This window comes from Chrysochloris asiatica, unplaced genomic scaffold (genome assembly GCF_000296735.1).
Source record: "Chrysochloris asiatica unplaced genomic scaffold, ChrAsi1.0 scaffold00039, whole genome shotgun sequence".
NCBI classification, from domain to species: Eukaryota; Metazoa; Chordata; class Mammalia; order Afrosoricida; family Chrysochloridae; genus Chrysochloris; species Chrysochloris asiatica.
Window position 1 is genome coordinate 20,102,436 of NW_006408557.1, and position 21,391 is coordinate 20,123,826.

Sequence of the window (21,391 nt, forward strand, 5' to 3'; positions counted from 1 at the left end):
GCGGGGAGACGGCCCAGACTCGCTGGAGCCAGGCGCCTGCTCGGGGGCCCCTGCCCGCCTGGAGAGCCCAGGTGTGGCCGCGGCGGGGGTGGGGGCGTGGTGCTTTCCTTCCCGCGCGCTTGGCCCTTCCTGAAGCATTGGGCAGGATGCAGCCTCCTCAGCCTGGCTCTGGAAGATCTGGAAGGAGGGGGTAGATTAAAGTAGTGGCAGGGGGCTGCTAGCAGGCTCTGCCTGCCTCTGACATCCACTCCTTGTGCAAGCCCAGGCAACCTCCCACCCTTAATAAAGGTAACAGGGGCTGGGGGCACTCATTTTCCCCATTTACACAAAGAGGCTGACTTCTGACCTCCCAAATAGCTTTGTGGGAGCCTGGAGCTCCGTTCCTGCCTTATGTCATAATTCCACTTATTATATGTTTCAAATCCCATTCCCTGATCAGAATCTCAATTTGGGGAGAACTGGCATTTGGCCTCTTGGGTTTTCTGCTGTGAATGATTGAGACAATTTGACCAGTGCCCAAGTCACTGGTGGTACTGAGGCCAATAGAGCTCCTGAAGCCGCTTCCCAGAGAGAGCACTGCCTATGCCCCAGGAGAGTTCTCACCCATTTCCCAGCTGAAGAAACAGGTCCATGGACAAGACAGATCCCTGCTAGGTCAGACTCGAAGGTTGCCACCCAATTTCCAGCACTGCCCCAAAGAAAAGGAAAATTGTGGTGAACACCATGGTCTTGGAAGCCAAGGTTGTTGTTATGAAGCGCCTTCTAGTTGGTTCCGACCCACAGCGACCCTATATAGAGTTTCCGAGGAGTGACTGGTGAGCTTGAACTGCCAACCTTGCAGTTCAAATGGCTTTGCAGTCTGGTGCATTAATCCACAGCCCCACATCAGGACTCCAAGGTGGTGGGTTGCCCCCTGGGCAAGCACTTAGTCTCCACCTTAGTTTCCCTATCTGTAAAATGGGTGGTACCTCCGTCATGGAGTACTTATGATAAGAGAACCTATCTAAAATACATGTCTAAACAAAATGGGTATTGGGCTCAGCAAGGCAGCTGCCTGTCCTTGGAGACCCTTCCCCCTCCAATTACAGCTAGGGGAGACTGAGGCACAGAGGAATACCTAACAAACCAGTGGTAGAACTTGGGAGTTTGGGTCAGTTTTCCAAGAATCTGCCTCCATCCTGGGTAAGAACCCTGCCCAGCCACCCCCGACTCTCTGGCGTGTAGACCTGATCCATGCCCGGCCTAGTGCCATTTTTCCATGGGACTCTGGCGGTGGCAGTTCACATCTGGAGTCTAGACTCAGAGGCTCTGCGGGCCGGGCCTACCGCCCGGGCTGGGCCACCACTGCCTGCTGTTTGTTCAGCTGAAGCTGGTTAATTGGAATTAGAGTGGCCTCTGCGGTGGTGCTGGCTGGCCGGGTGGGCCTGGCCAGCTACTGCCGAGGTCTGTGGAACATCTGGCAGGACCAGGACGGTCATTAGGTGGCAGGCGCCCGGCGCCACCGCCACCTCAGCCTCTGCCGGGGGCCAGTGGTGACTCAAAGAGGCCTTTGTGGGTCCTGGGCCGCAGAGCCAACCATGCTGTGGGCCTGGGCTACCCACCCCATCAGCCTTCTTCAGAGGGGCCTTGTTCCAGGACCACATGGCCTCCCTTCTGGAGGCAGCTGGTCCCCGCAAAGATCCCAGAAGCCCTGAAGAGACCCCCTGACTATGAGAAGCCTTTGATACTTCCTACTCTTTCCCCCCATATACTCCTGGGCTCAGAGAAGTTGAGTGGCTGGCTCATCAATGCCCAGCGCCATCAACTACAGTGACTCTAGTGCGGGGTCATTGGGTTGATTCTGACTCCTAGTGACCCTGTGTAAGATACAATTGTTCTATAGGGATTCTGAAGCTACAAATCTTTATAGAACACAGCCTCGTTTTTCCTCCCACTGAGCAGCTGGTGGATTTGAACTTCTGACATTTCAGTTAACAGCCTCATGCTTTACCCACAGTGTCACCAGGACTTTTGCAGAGTACTTAGGATCTCAGAATTTAGATTGGTTGAGGTCAAAGTCGATGTCCCTGAATAACTGAATTCCCTCCCTCACACAATGGGTCCAACCACAGCGCCTACAGCTGAAGACAGGAACCCCGTATTCAGGTACCTAGTCCTAGGAACTTCTCAATCAATACCTATTAGCTAGCAAGAGAATTACGACGACATGCTTGATTCTCTGCTCATATTTGTCTCTTGGCCACCTCTGAACTGTCTGGAAGCTGTAGGCCGGGGAGAGTTCAGGGTTGAGCACTGGGGGTCTGAGTCTCTGGCCAGTGGCTAGCCCCACTATCTCAGTTTTACCAGTGGGCTCACATCAGAAGGTGAAGGAATGAAGGCTATGTCCACTCCTCACCTGGCCCATTGGGGGCTTTTCTACAGGCCAGGACTGCTGTTCAAGGAAACCCTGGTTCCGGGACCGCCAGCTCTTGGACCTGGATGGTCTTGCAGAACCATGGAGCCAATCCCACTTTGTGCCTGTGGAGAAACAGGCAGTGGGTCTTCTCCCCGCACACCCGACCCCCAGCTTTTCCAGGGACCTGGTTGGGAGGCAGGCAGCCCTCAAAATCAGGATCCCTCTAGCGTTGGGAAGAATCCCAGGAGTAGGGAATGAGACAGACAGGGCTTTCATCTCCAGGGCAGCCCAGAACCAAATACCCTTTAGCTGAGGCCACGGGGCATCAAGACCGGGTTAGTCAGCCTGGGAATAAAACCTAGACGCTTCAGGGGGGCCACCAGCTCTGCCCTTTCTGGCTTTACTGCTACTGGTCCCCTTGTTGACTCAGGTTGGCTTTTGATACCTCTTCCCCTCCCACACCAATCTAGACAAATGGGTGGGAACCCATGGATCTCTTGCCTAGCTCCCTCACTGCCCTCTAGCGGTGGTAGGTGGTGGGGAAAAACCTGAAAGCTGAGGAAAGAGACTCATGGGCCCCCTCTGCTGGCCCGAGGGTGTTCACAGGGTGCTGAGCAAGCAGCCCAGAATGGAGGGGCTATCCGGCATGCCCCTGGAAAGGGCTTGCAGAAAAGTTTCTGGGTGGGAGGGTGAGACCCGACAAAGCTAGAGAAGATGTTGGCTGCTTCCAAAGAGAACCTTCCCAGGAACGCGTTACGTGCACAGCAAAGGAGTTTTTAATTCGAGACGAGTCAGTCCACAATACAAAAGTCTAAAAAGCAGACCCACATTTTCCCCCACCTGAGGTCCAAGGTAGGGGTGAGGGGCTGAGGGCTTGCTTTGCCTTCAGGGGAGGGGAGAGGGAAGCGGAGAGCACAGAGGCCCTACCCTTCTCCTGAAGTGGGCTCAGGCCTCCTGTACCCTCTGCCCTGCAAGTCTGTGTTGTCCGTCCCCTGCCTGTCTGGTCAGGTCCTCAGAGGGGCAGGCACACGCAGCATCATTTCTCCTTCTTCTCCTTCCTCTTTGACACCTCTGCTCCTTCTTTGGATTCTGTCACTGTAGCTGGATCCTTAGAATTTGACTCCTCATAACTGGTCAAAAAAAGAGCAGAAACCACCCATTTAGAGAAAGGGAGAACAGAATCTTTGTTGCTTTCTCCACTACCCCCAGCAAACTCCCTGGGGCACATAAGGACCACCAACCCTATATCCGAAGCCCAGTATCTTCCAGGCCGTGGTCTCACCCCACGATGTGCCTGTCTCAGACAGGCAGTTCTGCTCTCTCTGTGCCCTGTGGTGTCAAGAGGCATCAAGGGCAGTGGCAAGTGGAGAAGAGGTTGGGCCTGGGCTTGTGCGGACCAACCTGAAGCTTCTAGAACCTTCTGCAGGAGGGCGGAAAGGGGTGGCCTGGCTGAGGCTGTGCTGATGGGCCTACCACACCTGGCAGGCAGGTGCCACTCCTGAAGGCAGACAAGCCTGGCTTAGCTCTGACTTATGGACTTCACTTACTGAGCAACTGAGTTCATGCCAAGGACAATACGTGTATTTCCTCATCAGATCACTCCTGTGAGGCAGGAATGTGGCTACTTAACAGGTGAAGAAAGAGGCTCAGAAAGAGGAAAGTGACTTGTCCAAGGTTCTACACAGCGAGCAGCAAAAGTACTACTGTCCACCAAGGACTGTCCACATATCCCCTCCCTTTCACTGAGGCCCACATCACAGGACACTGGCTGGGTGCAGTGACTGGTGGTTGAGATGGAGTTGCCTCCTGCCACCCCCCAGGACTGCTCCCTGCCCTGTACACTGGGGCTGGAGCATCTGCCCTACCTTGGGCCCTGGGGCAGGTGGGGGGAAGCGGGCAGGTGGCCACCCGCTGGGCATTACATGCCGCTGGGATTCTGCGGGCGCCGGCGGTGAGGGCCAGCTAGCTTCTGCTGCATGGAGTCGGCCAGGCTGGCTGGGGAGCCCGAGACTGTGGGGAAGTGGGTGAGCCTTGGGGTATGAGGCAAGATTTCCGCGGAGGACTCGTAGCTGTGTGAGAGACAGAGACAGAGAAACAGAAAAAAGAGACAGAGGGGGAGGGGCTAAGAGGAGGTCAGAGTGCTACTTCCTTCCTGAGGTGGTGGGCACACAGGGAGTGCCTCTCTCTGCACTTAAGGATTGTGTGGGAAGAAGCTGGTGTTAAGTAGAAAAGAAAAAGAGATGCAGCTGTACACCAGAAGACTATGGAAGGCTGGCTCTGTGGATGGGTTGCTGAACTACCTCCAAGATACGATGTCCTGTGAAGAAATAATACAGAATCCTCCAAGCATGCCAGCACACTTACTTGTGGGTACACAGATGTCTTGGGAACAGAAGCTGCCTCTGCGGGGGGCTGTGACATGAGGGGTTCACCCTCTTTAAGGAACTCTGATGGGAAGTCACTCAAAGGGAAAAGTAAACCAAAGGATGAAGTAAAAAGTCAGGCAAGAGAGATGGGCAAAGAGAGAGAGAAAGAGACCCTCTGCATGCCACCTCACCCTAATAGCCCCTTGACTGGGGTAGGTAGGCACCAGGGAGGGTGCAGGAAGTGCCCTTTGCTCTAGCTGTATGGGTGTGTGTAAGTTGCTAGTTGTGATTCCCAATGCTTGATCCAATGAGGACCCAAGAGAACTGGGTAGTCACTTTCAAGGGTGGGGGTGGACTGAGACTGGATGTGAGCAAAAGTAGGCACCCAGCTCAGGCCCCCCAGGCCTGCCCCAGAGTTCACCCCTTCTGACTTGCCTGGAAGGCAGTAGGGCTCTGCCAGACCAGGACATGGGTAGGCAGGTTGGGAGCCTGGGGCTTCGAGGCAGGGACGGGGGAGGGTGAGTCACAGGTTCCCCCTGTGGGCATCCAGGTGCACTGGAGGCCCTGGCGGGTGTTTGAGGGACAACTCCGAGGCCAGGCAGGTGGAGCTGGTGGAAGGCCCCTGAGTGGGCAGCTTCATTCACAGTTGGCAGCTATTTCTGGGTCCCTGGCAGGCGGGGTTGGTAGTGCTGGGGAGCAGACACCTGTCAGGTCACGCAACCTTGGGGCACAGGTGGGGCTGTGCTAGGGTGTGGCAGGTGTGGCTATGGCCAGGGGCAGGGGCCTGGGTGTGGAGATTCACACGGGAGCTGTGGTCATAGTCACAGGGACAGGCTCTTAGGCAGCCCTCCCTTGAATGGGGAAGGGCGTGCCTGAGGCCCCACAGCTGGTGGGGGCTGACACTACTAACCTGGGGCACTTTGTACCACACTGGGAGCCTCCACCTGCCCATCTATTACTCACACAGGAAAGCTTGGGAAGGGGAGGGACACACTGGAAGTCACATGGTGGCAGGGCTGGGTTGGGAAGAGAGTTCTTGATAGTGGGGCAGCTCTGACAGAAACCTACAGCAGCTACCCTTTCTCCAGGCCCGGCTGGCAGCTGGGTGTGAGGGCCACCCAGAGAGCCCTGAGGCCTTGGCCTCCCCTTGGCTTCTTTCCCCAGGGAAAGGTTCCCACTGGTGTTCACAGACCAGGCACCCACGTGCTGGCAGAAAGAGCAAGCAAGGGGTGGGGCTGGTGGCAGAACAGTGTTGCCGTGGAATTGTGTAAACATCCTCCCCCTTCCCTCCCCCCTTAGCTGCCTGCAGGTGCACCTGCACCCAAACGTCTGCCCCTCACCGTCTTACCTGAACATTTCCGTCACCTCTCCCTTGGCCAGCGCCACGAGGACGGGGAAGCCGATGCAGGCAGGGACCAGGTACAGGAGGGCAGGCTGCGAGAAGACACGGCTGGTTAGGCCACACCCCACCACTCTAGCCTCCTCCAGGGCACACTTGCCACCCTGTGCTTGACAGAGAGTGATGGGCCCAAGTTCACAAAGCCAAGTTTCTGGGCCTGACCCATGACTACTGAATCCCACCTAGGGCTGCTTCCACTAGGAGGGAACCCATGGAACCCAAGGAAACAAGCCTATGGAGTTTCAACCTGGAGATCGAGTTTCCAGGACTTTGGCTGACATCACTGGAGTCACCTAGGACAACGGGTTCAAACATGCTACCTTCTGGGCACTATACCGGGGACCCTGCTTGCCTGGGTCTGGGATGCCAGGAATTTGCATTTTAAACGAATGCCCCAAGGATGCTGTCATGACGATGATGGTGGTGACGACACAGCTGATCTGCACAGTCCTTGCACATATTCAGGTCACCCAGCTTGGTCACTGGCTCCCCTGAGCCAGATGGTCTGGTGCAGCTGGGTGACAGAAAAGGACATTTGTGGAGCAGTGATGGTGCTGGGCCTGGCCTCCTTTCGTAGAAGCCAGCTGACCCTTTGGGACGTGGCGAGTCCGGGCCTCAGAGGTTTGGAGCCCAGGTGTGCTAGACTCTAAAGTCTTTCTCTTTCTGCAGCACTGGAAAGATGGCCCTCACTCTACTGCTCAATCTCGTGACCCCAGTGCTCCCCATGGCTTCAAGGTCCTAGCAGGTCTGACCCTGTGTCCTCCTGGTCCAGTCACCTCCAGCCACAGGACCTTTGCACATGAAGAATCTGCCGACCCATAGCACAGGGTTTCCTAGGAGCAGCTGTTGACTTTATAGAGAATCACCCCTGAATATGAACACCACCACAGAGACAGAACCTGGGTCTTACAGATGATGCCACTGGGATTCAAGAGGGGAAAGGACTTGCCTATGGGCATTTCAAATAGCAGAGCTGGGATTTGAATCTGGACAGTTGTGTTTCTCCCACTGTGTCACGCCTGCGTCATAAGCTCAGCTGTGGCCCAAGAGGAATACAAATCACAGCAACAAAGGTCCAAACCCAAGCCTACAGGGAGCAGTCAAAGGAAAATGTATAGCTTTAGGTATATTAGAAAGCAGAAAAAACTTGAAATTAACCCAAACTTTCAAATGAGTAAGCTACAAAAAAATACAGAAAGAGCAGAAATGAATAGAAAATGAAAGCTCATTCAAATGTAATTTCTCAGAAGATTAATATCCATTTGATAGATGTAGTGACTGAGGATCAGGGTAGAGAGTTGCATGGTTGTCTAGATTTGGACCTCAGCTCTTTTGTTCTCTAAGCCCAGGGTGTCTTTTTTATTAAGGCCAGTCTGGGCAAAATAGCTTCACCTGGGGGTGGATCGTGGCTAGGTACCCACCTCAAAGCTGCCTAATTTAAGGGTGATAGCCACTGAGGCTTTCCAGGGGTAAACGGAGGGGATCCTTTGGGAACAATGAGTTCCATATTATCAAAGAGTTATAAGTCTGTACTCTCTCTTCTCTTAAGGGACCAGATGGCCTTTCCAAAGAATGTCAGTGCTGAGAGTGTGGGATGTACAGCTTGGCACAGTGAGCTGGGGTCACGACTCCTGTAGTCCGGGTCTTGTTGTGTGACCGTGGTTATATTGCTTCCTTCTCTGGCCTTACCTCTCCTGTACAATGAGGGGCCACATCCAATCATCTCCAAGGGCCTTTCTGGGGGCTGCTGTTCCCCTGGTTTGGGGTGGATTTATAAATTTTCATTTTTGGTGAAAATATAGGCAACAAAACATACAGCAAGCAACTCAACAATTTCTACGTGAGCAATTCAATGGTTTTGGTAACATCTTTCAAGTTCAGCTAACTTTCTCAACAATAAACAATTCACCATCACAAGCACAAACTATGATCCTTTCGAGTTGCTGTTGTCAATTTGCTCATGTATTATTTGGTTCAAAGATGACTTTAGGAGATAAATTTTGGCTAGAGGTTTACAGATTTACTTAGAATAATCATTCTGGGGGAAGATCACCTGGCCTCAGTGGCACCAGCAAACTGAATTCCACGATTAGGGTAGGTTTTTGACAGAGGCAACAGGCGCTGGAAGTCACACTGGCAGAGGTGGCACTTAACTAAGGCAATACTTACATTGGGACTGTGTCATAGAGAGGGAGGGGGCCCATGGCACAGTCCCCTTTTCAATAAGAGTTTTTAGGGAGATGCCCAGGGGTGGCTGGGGGAGAGGGTCAGAGTGCTGCCAAGGAGGACACAGGCTTGGGCCTGGGTGTCAGGAGTCCAGCCCAGGGTGAAGGCAAGCCCGCCATCTGTTGGCCACCAGGAAAATGGCTCATGGAGCACAGTTGACAGGGAATCACAAGGTCCATGCATTGAGAGGGCCAGTGGCTCTGCATAAGAAAGATGGGTGAGGTTTTTAAAAAGCCTTGGAAAGCCTGAACAGGGCTGCTGTGAGTGGGAACCATCTGGAAAGCACTTAACAACAGAACTCCACAGGCCTCCCAGTCAGTCCTACCCAGGCCCCAGCACATTTATATACTGCTCACTAGTCCCCGAGGCCATGTGGAACAGAGGTGAATGAGGTGATACCCCACTGAGGGCCAGGGGGACCCTGGTCCAGTTCTTTTAAGTGTTCTACTCTTCTGTACAAACAGCACGGTACAGAGAGAACCCTGGTGGTGCAAAGGGTTAAGTGCTTGGTGGTTTGAACTCATTCAGGGTCTTGTTGGAGAAAAGATCTGGTGATCTGCTCTGGTAAAGATTGTTGTTGTTAAGTGCCACTGAGTCAATTGAGATTCCGACCCATAGCGGCCCTGTATAGGGTTTCCAAGGAGCAGCTGGTGAGCTTGAACCGCCAAGCTTGCAGTTCAGAACGACTTTGCAGTCTGACGCACTAGCCCACAGCGCCACATCAGCCTGAAAAACACGTTGGGGCCATTCAACTGTCACACAGGTTGCTATGAGCTGAGAATCAACTCCATGGTACCCAACAAGCCCTCCATCACAGTGGCGCTGTGAGGGCGGAGTTAATTTAATGGGGGTACCTGGTGCTGACTATGAACACAACAGACAGTCACACAGGAGCAGCTCCTCCATGGCTAGAGGATGAGGGGGTGGGGAGGAAGGGGGAGGAGAAGGGAAAAGAAAGCCCCCACAATAATAATGACAGTGAATGCTAATGGGGCTAGGTGTGGTGCTGTGGGTTAATGTGCTGGACTGCAAGGTCGGTTTGTACTGTAAGATCAGCAGTTCAAGCTCACCAGTTGCTCCTCGGAAACCCTATACACTAGGAGTTAGAGCTGACTCGAGGGTGCTTAATAACAACTAATGAGGCCAGGCATGGTTCTAAGGTTCAAGACACTTTGCTTATATTAATTTATTACATCTTCAACCTCATAAGGAGCTCTGGTAGCGTAGTGGTTATGAATCAGGCTGTGAACCGCAAGGTCAGGAGTTCGAAACAACCAGCTGTTCCGCGGGAGAAAGATGAGGCTTTCTGCTCCCATAAAGATTTACAGCCTTGGAAACCCTGTACAGGATCACTATGAGTCGGAACCGACTCCATGGCACATAACAACAACAACAAACAACCTCATGGGTGCTATTATTTATCCTTATTTTCTGCTTTTTTTTTAAATTAACAAAGACTCCAAGCAAAGGTTCAGCAAACTGTGCACAGATCCACAGCTCTGACGGTAGAGTCTGCATTCATCCTGGGGGGACTCCTGGGACTGCCCTGCTTTAGCCTCTGGGCCACACTGCCTCTTCTAAGGCCTGTGGTCCAGCCTTAAGGCAGGTGTTCAAGTGGACACTGGTTTGAATCCTGGCTCCACTATGTATTTGCACGTGGCACCTGAGCTCCTTTCTACATTGGTTCACAAGGACCCTAGTTGAGCACTGAACCCAAGGCCTGGCATGGACAAGTTCTGTTAGCTGCCTTGAAGTTGGTCCCTGACACACATAACCTCATGCACAGTAGAACTCAACACGGCCCGTGATTAGTTGTGGATCAACCTGTAGATTCATTCGCTGACTTTGGAAATGGATTGCTAGGCCGTTCTTTCTACTCGGTCTCAATCTGGAAACTCCACTGAAACCTGCTTAGCATCCCAGCAACATGGAAGCCTCCACCGACAGATGGGTGTTAACTACATACGAGATGTGCTGGCTGGGTCTCCAGTATGGAAGGAGAGAATCCTACCAAGGGACCACCACGGCCTCAGCACTGCTCATCTGCTCTCCTCCCCGCCTAGCCTTCCTCTCTGGAGGCTTCCAGCCAGCCACTCCTCTCCTCGCCATTGTGAATGAACATCATTGCTCATCTGGTGGGGCAGGAACTGGGTAAAAACATCTACCACAACTCCCAACCTGCCTTCTTCGTCTGCCCCCCACCCAGGCAGAAAAGTCCAATTCTAGAGTCTAGAATTCTCTGGAAGTTAGGGAGGCCCCTGTGACAGGGATCTGCTGAGATTGTCCTGGCAGGGTTTTTGCCTTCCTGATGAAGACGACAGGCACGGCTGGTACAGTGGCTTCCGCCTGCTTGCTGTGAATGTAGATATGCTGCTTGGGACAGGGACAGTGGTAGCCCCCTTGCAGGAACCAAGAGAAAGAATCGCAGTCGGGCTTGCTCTGAGCCCGAGGAGCAGCCGCTTGCACTTGTGACAAACGCTGGGCAGGTCCCTAATACTTACAGTGAGAGCCCTGGGGAGGGTGCACTGAGTACAGTCCTGCTCACCTACCTGGGCATGCTTGAAGAGGTGCATGATGAAGATGGTGAGGCCCAGGCCAAAGATGTAGGCTGCAAAGCTGGTGTAGAAGTAGGTGTGGGTGTTCTTTTTCAAGCTGCAGGGAAGGTGTGGGGGGAGAGAGGTGGTTAGATGTGGGGACTGGAGGAACAGCATCACTTCTGAGGGTGCCGAGGCTGCGTGACATGACCAAGGATCCTGAGCTCAACATGCAAGCTAGCACTGCCCTTTGCCATGGGTAAGTCACACTCCTCTCAGCCTGTTGACTCATCTGCAAAGTGAGAAAACCATGAGTCCACAACCTGGTGGCTATGACTGTCACATGGTCTAGCCTGGGATAGTGGGTCTAAGAATTTAGCTAGCCTAAAACACACCCAGAGGAAGTGTGGAGATTCCGATCTAACAATGGGATAAGACCTGGAAATCTACATTTTGAAAATAACCACAGAGGGGATTAAGTGAGTCATTTTTTGACACCAGCAATGCTGAAAACAGCCACGATACATTCCTAGTTTTCAGGGAAGTGGAGGTAGGAATTCACTAGATGCTGACAGAGGGATAAAATGCCAGTGGCTGCCTGGAGGGGATCCTAACTAGTGTTCACCCAAGATTAGCATCAGAGTGGAGGAATCACTAGTACTCTGGCATTGCCATGACAACCTTCTCTGTATAATGCTGGTCCAATGACCTCCACGTGTCCCCAGTACCTGGAATAGTGCCTGGAAAGTAGTATGAATTCAATCATTGTTGTGGCTTGAGGCTGATCCCTGCCTCACTGCCCAGGCTGCTTCTGAGCCTAGAGCTGGAAGTACATTAAGGGCTATCATGTGGTGAAGGCTGGGCCACAACTGACTGCCGTTGGAAATGTTGCAGATTCTGAAGGGCTCGCTTGCCTTTTAAGTCTGGGTTGAGTGGGAGACCCTGCTTCTAAGGTTGTCTCTAGAAAGTGGCCCTGCCAGGAACTCTATTTTTCATTTTTTGATTGTTATTATGACTGGAGTGAAAGTTTACAGAGCAGATCATCAGTTTTATATTCAACAAGTCACACTTTCTTTCATCTCAATGATGGCCAAGCCCTCAAAGTAACATCACTCACCCTGCTTCCTCCCTGTGTTTTCCATGTCTCCACCTACCTTTCCCCAGCCTTTAAGTTTGTTCCTAAGTAAATGCTGCCCTTTTGGAAATTCTACGGTGTGCATACCACACTAGTGTTGTTACCCCCCCACCCCCACCCCATAAACCTATCTTGCTTGGATGAAAACTGAGCTATTGGGTGACTTTAGTTGCAGACCTATAGGGTGACCATGGACAATGATCTCCATCTCTGACCAGTAAAGCTGTTTTTTTATGATTTTGAGTTTTAGTCTCCATTTTCTCCCACTCTATCCAGGACCTCAAATGTGATCCCTTTAGAGCAGTTAGCAGTGGGAAAGTTTAGTTGCATGTACAAACTTGGTTTTGATAATATTGGCACTTGCTACCATGCATAAGATTAAGAAACACTCTATAAACCACCTCAAAATGAAGTGCACAAACAGCAAGTCTTTCATAGTGCCGGCTGAGCACCAAATGATGCAGGTGAATGGCGCCACCTACTGGTGGCCGACTCATGGTCCCCCCCCTCCCGCAAATAAATGAAGGACATTGAGTTGGGTAGGGGCGTGGAGCAGCCCAAGAGCCCAGATGATGGGACATGGTGACCTGACCTGGGCTGATGATGACAGCTGGTTCCCCAGAGAAGATTTCTGAGGTCAGCCTGTGCTCAACACCCTCTATGTATTTTCAGGGCGTTTCCCATTAATTCAAGGGTGAGAAAGGCCAGGCCACTTGCCAGAGTTGAACAGCAAGGAAGCACTAGGGAGCCACTAGAGCCATGTGGGGTGAAAGCTCTTGGTCTGGGATTCTTGCTTTTTGGCCCTGGGCTCTCTCTTCAAAATGCAAACTGCAGGGGAAGCTGCGCCAGGTTCCCGGGGCTGCAGAAAGGCCACTGGAGAGTCCTTGCCCAGGGTGAGCCCCCTCACTTGCTGGGGCTGTGGGTGAAGGTCCCAGGTGGCTTACCTGATGTCAAAGCGCAGCAGCAAGGCGATGAAGATCCCTGAGAGAGAGAGGTGCAGTTAGAGGGGTGGGGAAGGCAGGGCGAGCCTCAGGAGGACACATGCTGAGTGGGCCTTGGTCCCCAACCTAGTGCCCCCATCATAGGGCCAAGAGTGTGGCCAACTCTGCCAACTGTCCAACAGATACTTTGTGTCTCTACCACCAACCAGAAGGTCCCAGGATTGTGCTCTGGGCTGGCACCACATTGATCCAGGACCTCATGGTAGGGTACTGACTGACTGATGCTGCGTCAGCCCAGTAAGTGCCTGCTGAGTACCAGGCACTATGGACCATACAGCAGGGAGCAAGCCACTTCTCTCTCAGAGCTCAGCAAGGGGACCGAGGGGAGAGCCACATCCGACAGTAACAAGAATAAACAAACGGTTCTAAATGAAAGGGTGCAGCCTATGTCAGAGGGCTGTGTGAAGGGGATGAAACCCAGAAAGGCTTCACTGAGGAAGTGACACTTCTAGGGAGAGAACAGCATGTGCAAAGGCCCCAAGAGAAGAGGGGTCAGGAACCGTGGCAGAACCTGAGACGGTCCAGAGCCACAGGTGATGCAGCGTCCCAGGGGCCATGGAGAAGAGCTGAGAGTAAGGGGACACAACGGAAGAGCTCTCAGGAAAAGAACTACTTAAACAGATGGTGAGAAAACCTATGTGGCAGCCATATAGAAGACGGGCTGGAGGGAGCTAGAAGTGAGGAGGCGCCGCAGCCACTCAGGAGAGACTTCGAAATGCAGGTAGCCCAGAAGCCTAAGAGTCTGCCACTCAGCTAGCCAATCCAGTCTTTGTGTGCTTTTGAGCTTACAGAAGGTGACAGACACACAGGCCACATCTGTCTGTGTGTCTGTCTCTCTCTTGAAATTCCAACAGAGAAGAGGCAGTGTCTCATTGTACCGAAGCAAGAGCTCAAGACCTGAACCATCTGTGCTCAGCAGTACTGACCGGCACCGGACGACTCCTTTTAAAGCATTCAATGAAACATGTCCTAGTGAAGCCTCAGTGAGGTGCCCTGGTGGTGCAGTGGTTAAAGTGGTTGGCAGTCAAAAGGCTGGAGGTCTGAACCCACCAGCTTCTCTGCTGGAGAAAGATAAAGGGAGCTTGGAATTTGGTGCCTCCTGGTGGCTGAATTCTACAACTAACCCAGGGGTCAGAGCTCTGACCTGCGTTACCACTCCCACCACCACATCTGCCCTGCAACTCATTCTTCTTTAAAGAAAAACTGAGGTTGAATGACCTGCTGACATGTCCTCTGCATGTCTCATTGCCAGGACACAGGCACATTTGTGAGGTACATGCAGAGTAGGAACCACTTTCTTCTGCCTGATAGAGCTGCCTCCTGGGGAGTGAGCCGGCCTGCCTCAGGGCCACTGGAAGGGTTTAAGAAAGACCAGACTCCCATCTTCCCCAGGTCTTGCTGCTGTTGTTAGGTGCTGTAAACTCAGAGTGACCCCATGCAAAACAGAAGGAAACCCTGCCAGGTCCTGTGTAGCCTCAATCAAACTGCTTTGTTGGGGCCCACTAGTGCAGCCACCATGTCAATCATCTCATTGGGACTCTTCCTCTTTTTCACTGATCCTCCACTTTACCAAGCATGATGCCCTTCTCCAGGGACTGGTCCCTCCAGTGACATGTCTGAAGTAGGAGAGATGAAATCTCACCCTCCTGGCTTCTAAGGAGCACTCTGGCTGTACTTCTTCCAATACAGATTTCTTTGTTCTTCTGGTAGTCCATGCGCTTTTAATATTCTCCTCCAACATCATAACTCAAATGCCAAATGCATCAATTCTTCTCTGGTCTGTCCAACTTTCACATGCATATGGGGCAATTTAAAATACCATACACCTTAGTCCTCAAGCTGCTATCTTTGCTCTTTTAACACTTTAAAGAGGTCTTTGTAAACAAACGGGAAGCCTGGTGGTGCTGTGGGGTAAGCAGAGGACTGGTTAACAGAAAGGTAGGTAGTTTACACTCACCCACTGCTCTTTTGGAAAAAGATGAGACTGTCTACTCAGTGTTTCGGAAAACCTACGGAGCAATTCTTCTGTCCTATAGGATCGTTCTAGGTCAGAATTGGTGGGTTTTTTTTTTTTTTCCTTTCTCCCACTTTTTGACAGCAGGTTTACCCAGTGCAGTATGTCATTTGATTTAGTGACTGCTGCTTCTTGGAGATGATTATGGATTCAAGTAAAATGAAATCCATGCACAACTTTAATCTCTTCTCCATTTATCACGATGTTGCTTATCATTAGTCCAGTTATGAGGATTTTTTGGTTTTGTTTTTATATTGCGGTGTAATCAAGGCTGTGCCATCTGTGTAGGGCATGTTTGTCAATGAACCTCCTTCCAATCCTGATGCCATGTGAGCTTCTTGGATTATTTGCTCAGTATACAAATGGAATAAAGTATGATGAAAATGAAAATATGCAATTCTTACATACACCTTTCTGAATTTTAAACCACTTTGTATTTGACCTTAGGCAAGAATTTGGTTTCTTCATCTGTAAAATGGAAATAGTCCTTGCAGGCTGCAAAGAATATGATGTTGCCGTTGAGGAGCGGTTGGTGGGTTTGAACCATTGACCTTGTGGTTAGCAGTAAAAGGCTTATCCTACAGTGGCACACCAAGACTCCTTCACCTACATACTTAACCAACACAAGCACTGTTCACACTCAAAGAGGCTGCATGAGCCTGGGCTATGAATAACTGGCCCTTACTTTCTACACTGGCTTTTCATATGCTCCACGTTCGTGTTCTTAACCTCTGGGACTAGGGGACCACAGATGGCATCAAAGCCTCAGGCACTTCAGTGGCCCTCAGAGGGACAGCTCGCTGTACCCTTGTCTCCTGACTGGTAACTGGACTACTGGTTATCCCTGGGGAGTTAAGGCCGTGGCCCCCATGAATGTACACCCAGGCTCAGGACGGCAGGCCCGAGTGCCCCAATGCCAGCTCGTGCGCATAAACAAATGGGTGCACACAGGGAGGGGCCTCTGTTCCGAATGCAGACAAAAGAGCTGGCACTGCTGCTTGTGGGTCCACACATGGGAGACTGGGTGGGGGGAGGGAGAAGCCGGGGAGGGCGCTGGTAGTCCTAGCACATCTGAAATGTGAAAACTGGGGAGAGTGTGTATATGTGTGTGAGGGGTCAGGTTTCTACAGGAAAGCATAGTGTGTGCTTTGTCTCGTCAGTTTGTACACATGCATCTTGAGGATCTCCCCAGAGCACCATGAACAGCCTTGCTCAGTGCTCTCTGCTCAGTGCATAGCTCAGGATGGGCACAAGACTGCACTCCAGAAGTGTGTGTGGAGATTGAATCTTTCACCAAACCCTGGGCTGACCCAGTGGTGGCCTTTGGAATTGCCCAGCCTAACCCCCTTCCCCAATGGAAAGCTGTCAGTTTCAAATCATTCCGTCTCAGCTCCTTAGCTCATTGCCCCACCCCGTCAGGGATACTACCTGGAATGACAATATCTCCGAGACCCAGCATGGCAAAGTTGTCTGCTTCAAGGCCCTTCTCCAGCAGATCCTGGGGAAACACCACTGAAAGGGACAGGGTGCGGGGAGGAGAGAAGTGAGGAGTGGCAGGAACCCAGTTTACTTCCCCTCCTGGCTCCCGGCAGCCGTGTGGCCTGAAACTCCCACATCTGTAGTTCTGGTGTGATGGGCAGACCAGAGGTTGATGCCAGGCTAAAGGGCAAGGCTCTAAGTTTTGATGCCGTGAGAGCCGACTCCCATACCCTCCACGTTTCCTACGGGTGAGACTCTTTGGTGAAGCAGGATGTGAACCCTAAGAGTGCTACGGAGTGAGTGCCAACATCTAGCAGCTCCTTTCTCTATGACAGTGCTGCTGGGGGCGAGCAGCGGGGAGCATTCTCAGCGGCAGGGGAAGCTGAGGCTATAGGCTCTTTCTGTTTCTGCATATGGGGAAAGGCCACACACCAGCAAAATCCTCGCACCAAACAACTTTTTCCTGATAGGTCTGGGTAAGAAAAGGTGGAAGAAGATGTAGATGATTCAATTGTGATTGTTAATTAATTATGATGGTAAAAAGTTGGAACTTGAAGTGGGTTTAAAATGAGCCATCTTAGAGGCAGAAGAGAATGAGCCAGGAGTGGAGGACCTCCTTTGTGTCTGAGATCCCTGGCCATTGAGAACCTCCTCAACCCACCGAGGTGTGGCAGAGGAGCAGCAGACCCAAGACCCAGAGCATGAGAGGGTAGTGGGCTTCCCAGACCACAGAGCAAATAAAGCTGAGTGACTCTGGCTAGGAGGCTTGCTTGCAATTGGGGTCCCTCCAGGCAACTTAAGTGGGGAGAGTTAGGTTTGCGGACCCATGGATTAGAGCCCAGAGCCCTCAGGCTGAGGCTTATGGTGGAGTGGTGTGTCCTGTGGACACTTATTAGCAGTCCTAAAAGAGCTTTGTAACACTGGCTAAGCAGAGACCTGCCTGTGGGTACGGCTGAGGAGAGGCTGTTCGGATTGGAACAACTGTGCCCTGAGCATTTCTGATCCTGTTAACACTCCCAATAACGCCCCTAACTGTGAGTATGATGTCTGAGTTGTGTGTGGCCACTGCAATAAAGTCTCCATCCATATGAGAAGTACAGAGTGCTGTGGGAGGAAGAATAGTGCCTCTTTTTTGCACCCCCATCCACCTCAGAAACCCTGCTGGTAAATCAGAATCAGAGAGAAATGCCTTCCTCTGGTCTTGTTACAACAAAAGGCAGCTGTCACTGGATCTCATCCATGGTCCCTTGTGAGCAGAAGAGCCTGGCTGTTCTGAATGGGTTTCAGAGCTGGGCTGTTTGGACCTGAATCCTGGCTCGCTCTGTAACTTAACATACTGTTTTGGTTTTCTCACCTGTGAGTGGGGTCTAAAAGAAAGGGTTCCAGAGGGGTCTGGTAAGGATTTCTTTCCTAATACAACCCTCCTTCCCAGGTGATGGATGGAGCTTGGTCTGAGACTACCCCAAATCAGCATAATCCTGTTCCTGGAATCCCTGGTTTTCCTTGTAGTTAGTTCTGGCCAATGGGATATAAGTGAAAGTACACTGAGGGTTACGGGTAAGCTTTTGCTCTTCTTGCTTCTTCTGTCCTTGAGCACACAACACACAATAACATACAGATACTCCATTCTGGTATCGAGTGACAGAGTGTGTGGCCTTCATTTTACAGATGTGGAAACCAGGGCTCAGAAAGGTTAAGCCTCTTCCACAAGGCCACAAAGCCAGCAAGTGGTACAGCTGGGATTTAAGCCAAGGCAGTCTGACTTTAGCGTATGTGCACTTCACCTCTCTACTATGCTGCCTTGAGCTCTACACCTGGCAATAGAAGGCAACAGGTTTTCTCCTCAACTTGAATGACAAGATTTCCACCATTGGAGGCCAAATATGAGGGTCATTTCCCTACTTGGAGCTTTAACAGTTCAGCACTACTTACTGGACAGCATCCAATCTCCTTGGCAAGACACCCCTGCTTTTCCCCAAATCTGGTCTCTGTCCACCTCTGTCCAATACAAATGCTCCACCAAACTTGGGCCTAACCTCTCTGTTCTCTGCTCTCGGGACCCTCCAGGCATTTTCTTGCCTCCAGCTTGGCTGAAGCTGTACCCTCCTATTCAAACACCCATAATACCCTCGCATGCTGGTAGATGTTTATTCTTCCTTTATGACCAATTAGCTGGGTGCTCTGGGATCCTCTAGGCCTTAGGCAACAGCTGTGGTTCTGGTTTGCCCAGCATCCTGCTTCTTTGCTCTGGAGAACTGTCCGTCACTTGTATACTTGGTTTTGTTGTTGTTAAGTGCTGCGTAGTCAGTTCTGACTCACAGCAACCCTGTATAGGTTTCAGAGGAGCAACAGGTGGTGGGTTTGAACTACTGACCCTGTAGTTAGCAGTCCGATGCTTATGTTAAAGCATGCCACACTAGGCACCCCCCACCCACCCCCCATATACTTGGCTTGGTGGCTAATTCAAATATTCTGCTCTCAGACACCGGTGAGAGCAGTGACCCAAGCCTGCTGTCTTCACCCTGCATCTCCAAGGCTGGAGTGATCGGCTCATTACCAGCTAGGCCCTCAGACGGATTCAAACTGAAGCTGGGAGAAGCTTGCTTGCTTCTGGGGTTGCTGAACTGGGAACACAGAATCTGGAAGCAGTTTGTAGCCACGAGCCTCTCCTCAGCTCACAAAGAAACCTGTCTGCAGTGGTGGAGAAGGAAGCTGGGGAAAAGGCTTTTCTGGCCTCGCAACTGTGCCTGATTGAAGCTGCCCCTGCTTTGAGCCTGGTGGTCCCAGGAGGTGATTCTTGACTAGGCTAAAGCTTAGACTCCACGCTAACCACGGCTTCCCATCCCTCCTGCTGATGACTGGCTTGGACTTGGGCCTGTCACCCAGTTCTGGCCAGTGAAATGTGAGGGGGCTCCGGGGAAAAAACATTCCTCCGCTTTCTGACTCTGGACATGGCTGTGAGGGAAGCGGATGCCAAGAACTGCAGCAGCCATCCTGGGACCACAGGTGAACATGCTGAGAGTAACAGTGTGGGAGACTGGCGTGACCTTAGTTCTAAAGTGACTCCACTGAAGCACTAACCCACTTCTGAGTGGCTTTACCACTATGCTTGCTATTGCATGAGATAACACAATTTCCTCTTGTAGCTGGATTTTCTAACCCTTCAGGTGGATATAATCGAAGAACAAAACCAAGGCCACACGTGCAATTTGGGACAGTGCCTGATACTCGAGGGCTGTGGGGATCCAGTCAGGGAGGCGTTCGGTCTCAGAGGAAAGCCCTTGGGTGCCCTGCTACAAGCTGGGCTGGTTAGCAGACTGCACTGTGCCACAGCCTTGTGGAAGACAACCAGGATGGAAAGGTACTGACTAAAATGGGTCACAAGGGGACGAGTCAATGTGAGTGTGAGGGGGAAGCAGAGGGGTCCCCCATGGTGGGTCACTTACATTTTATTGGTGCCTCAAAGGACTTGGCCACTGTCACCATCACATTGGTACCAAATACCTACAAGGAGAAGACGGGAGTCTGAAGGGTGGTAAGGGGCCAGGTGGGCAAGAATATTTGTCTCTGGTGATAACCAGAGACCCACAGAGAGTGGGGTGGGGGAGACTGGGAGGACTCCACACAGATCCTGGTCATATGGACACTGTGTGTGTGTGTGTTTTCCTGGTTCTGGGAAACAAAGAGAGGCTATTTGCAGGAATGTGGAAACGCCTGAATGGCCCAAGCCAGAAAGCCTATGTTTGTTCAATGTTCCACCTCTCCAGCATCACCCACTAAAGGGAAGGAGAGACCACCTGGGGCTACAAAGGTGTGCCTAAGTAAGACTGAACTGGGTCACTCCTGCGCAGTGAGCCCCTGGCTGTGGGCAGCCCTTGCTGGACCCTTGACAAGCATTCTACCACCACTGCCCAAACCTTCAGGCTGATCTCACTTGCTGAGGAGGCAGGGGAGTAAATAAGTCCCTTGGAGAGTCACTGTAGGGGTAGCATGAGGGTCCCTGGAAGGTTCTGGCATATGGTGGGCTCTCTGGCCCCATTTCACAGACGAGGATGATTGGGCTCAGAGATGACCTGTCCCAGGCCTCTGACTTCTAGCCCAGAACATCCCACTCCCTGAGACTGCTGTGTCTTGGGAGGGTGAGGGGGCGCCCCCTGCTGGACTCACCCAGAAGACATCATAGACGAAGAGTCCGCCCAACAGGATGCAGCCTGTGCTGACGTTGTTCAGATGCAGGAGCTCCACCCCGTTGAGGGAAAAGGCCAGGCCAAAGAGGTTGTTAGCGATCCAGTGCTGCGGAAGGAAGGGGATGAGGCCAGCTCGCCCTGCCCTCCCCGACTCCAGTCAGCGCCTACGCTACTCACCTTCCTCAGCAGGTACCAGACACCGACGATACTGCTCAGGCCCAGGCACACGAGGTCCTTGGTGTCAAACTCGTAATTGACGATCTCTGGGCAGAGAGGTCAGGTCAGTTCACTCCCTGGGGTAGGACTTTCTGTACCCCTCTGTCCCCCACTCCTGTTAGTCCCTGGCCAGAGGAGGGCACTGTCCGAGTCAGCAAGCTGGGGGGGCTCAGCCAACCCAGAGAGAGGCAGTTTTAGGATGGAGAGAGCTCAGTGGAGCCAAGTCCAGCCTCCCATTTCCTGGCAGAGGTCAGCGGGAGTTGTCTGTGGGGCTGGGAACACAGGCTCTGGGGACAGACAGACCTGGTTGGAATCTGGGCTCTGCCACTTGTAGCTGTGTGACCTTGGGGGAGACAGTTCCCTCATCTGTAAAAAGGGGACACCGGCTCCACCTCATAGGGCTGCTGCGGGGATCTACAAGATGGTGCTTACAGAGCGC

General features: G+C 52.1%; 1 protein-coding gene across 3 annotated transcripts in view; it reads right to left on the minus strand.

The window, feature by feature from the left end:
- Positions 1-3,334: 3,334 nt before the first annotated feature.
- The window catches only part of HM13 (histocompatibility (minor) 13), a 41,923-nt gene continuing 23,866 nt past the window's right edge, over positions 3,335-21,391 (minus strand). The window contains exons 5-13 of one of the 3 annotated variants that reach the window (XM_006860713.1): positions 20,914-20,999; positions 20,717-20,842; positions 19,996-20,053; positions 16,499-16,582; positions 13,000-13,036; positions 10,936-11,038; positions 6,110-6,195; positions 4,318-4,464; positions 3,432-3,525 (exon numbers count right to left, since the gene is read on the minus strand). In XM_006860713.1, the coding sequence (XP_006860775.1) occupies positions 3,432-3,525; positions 4,318-4,464; positions 6,110-6,195; positions 10,936-11,038; positions 13,000-13,036; positions 16,499-16,582; positions 19,996-20,053; positions 20,717-20,842; positions 20,914-20,999 (821 nt within the window). Of the gene's footprint in view, positions 3,526-4,260; positions 4,465-6,109; positions 6,196-10,935; positions 11,039-12,999; positions 13,037-16,498; positions 16,583-19,995; positions 20,054-20,716; positions 20,843-20,913; positions 21,000-21,391 lie in introns of those variants that run through there. The other 2 variants (XM_006860715.1, XM_006860714.1) reach the window with 2 other exon arrangements.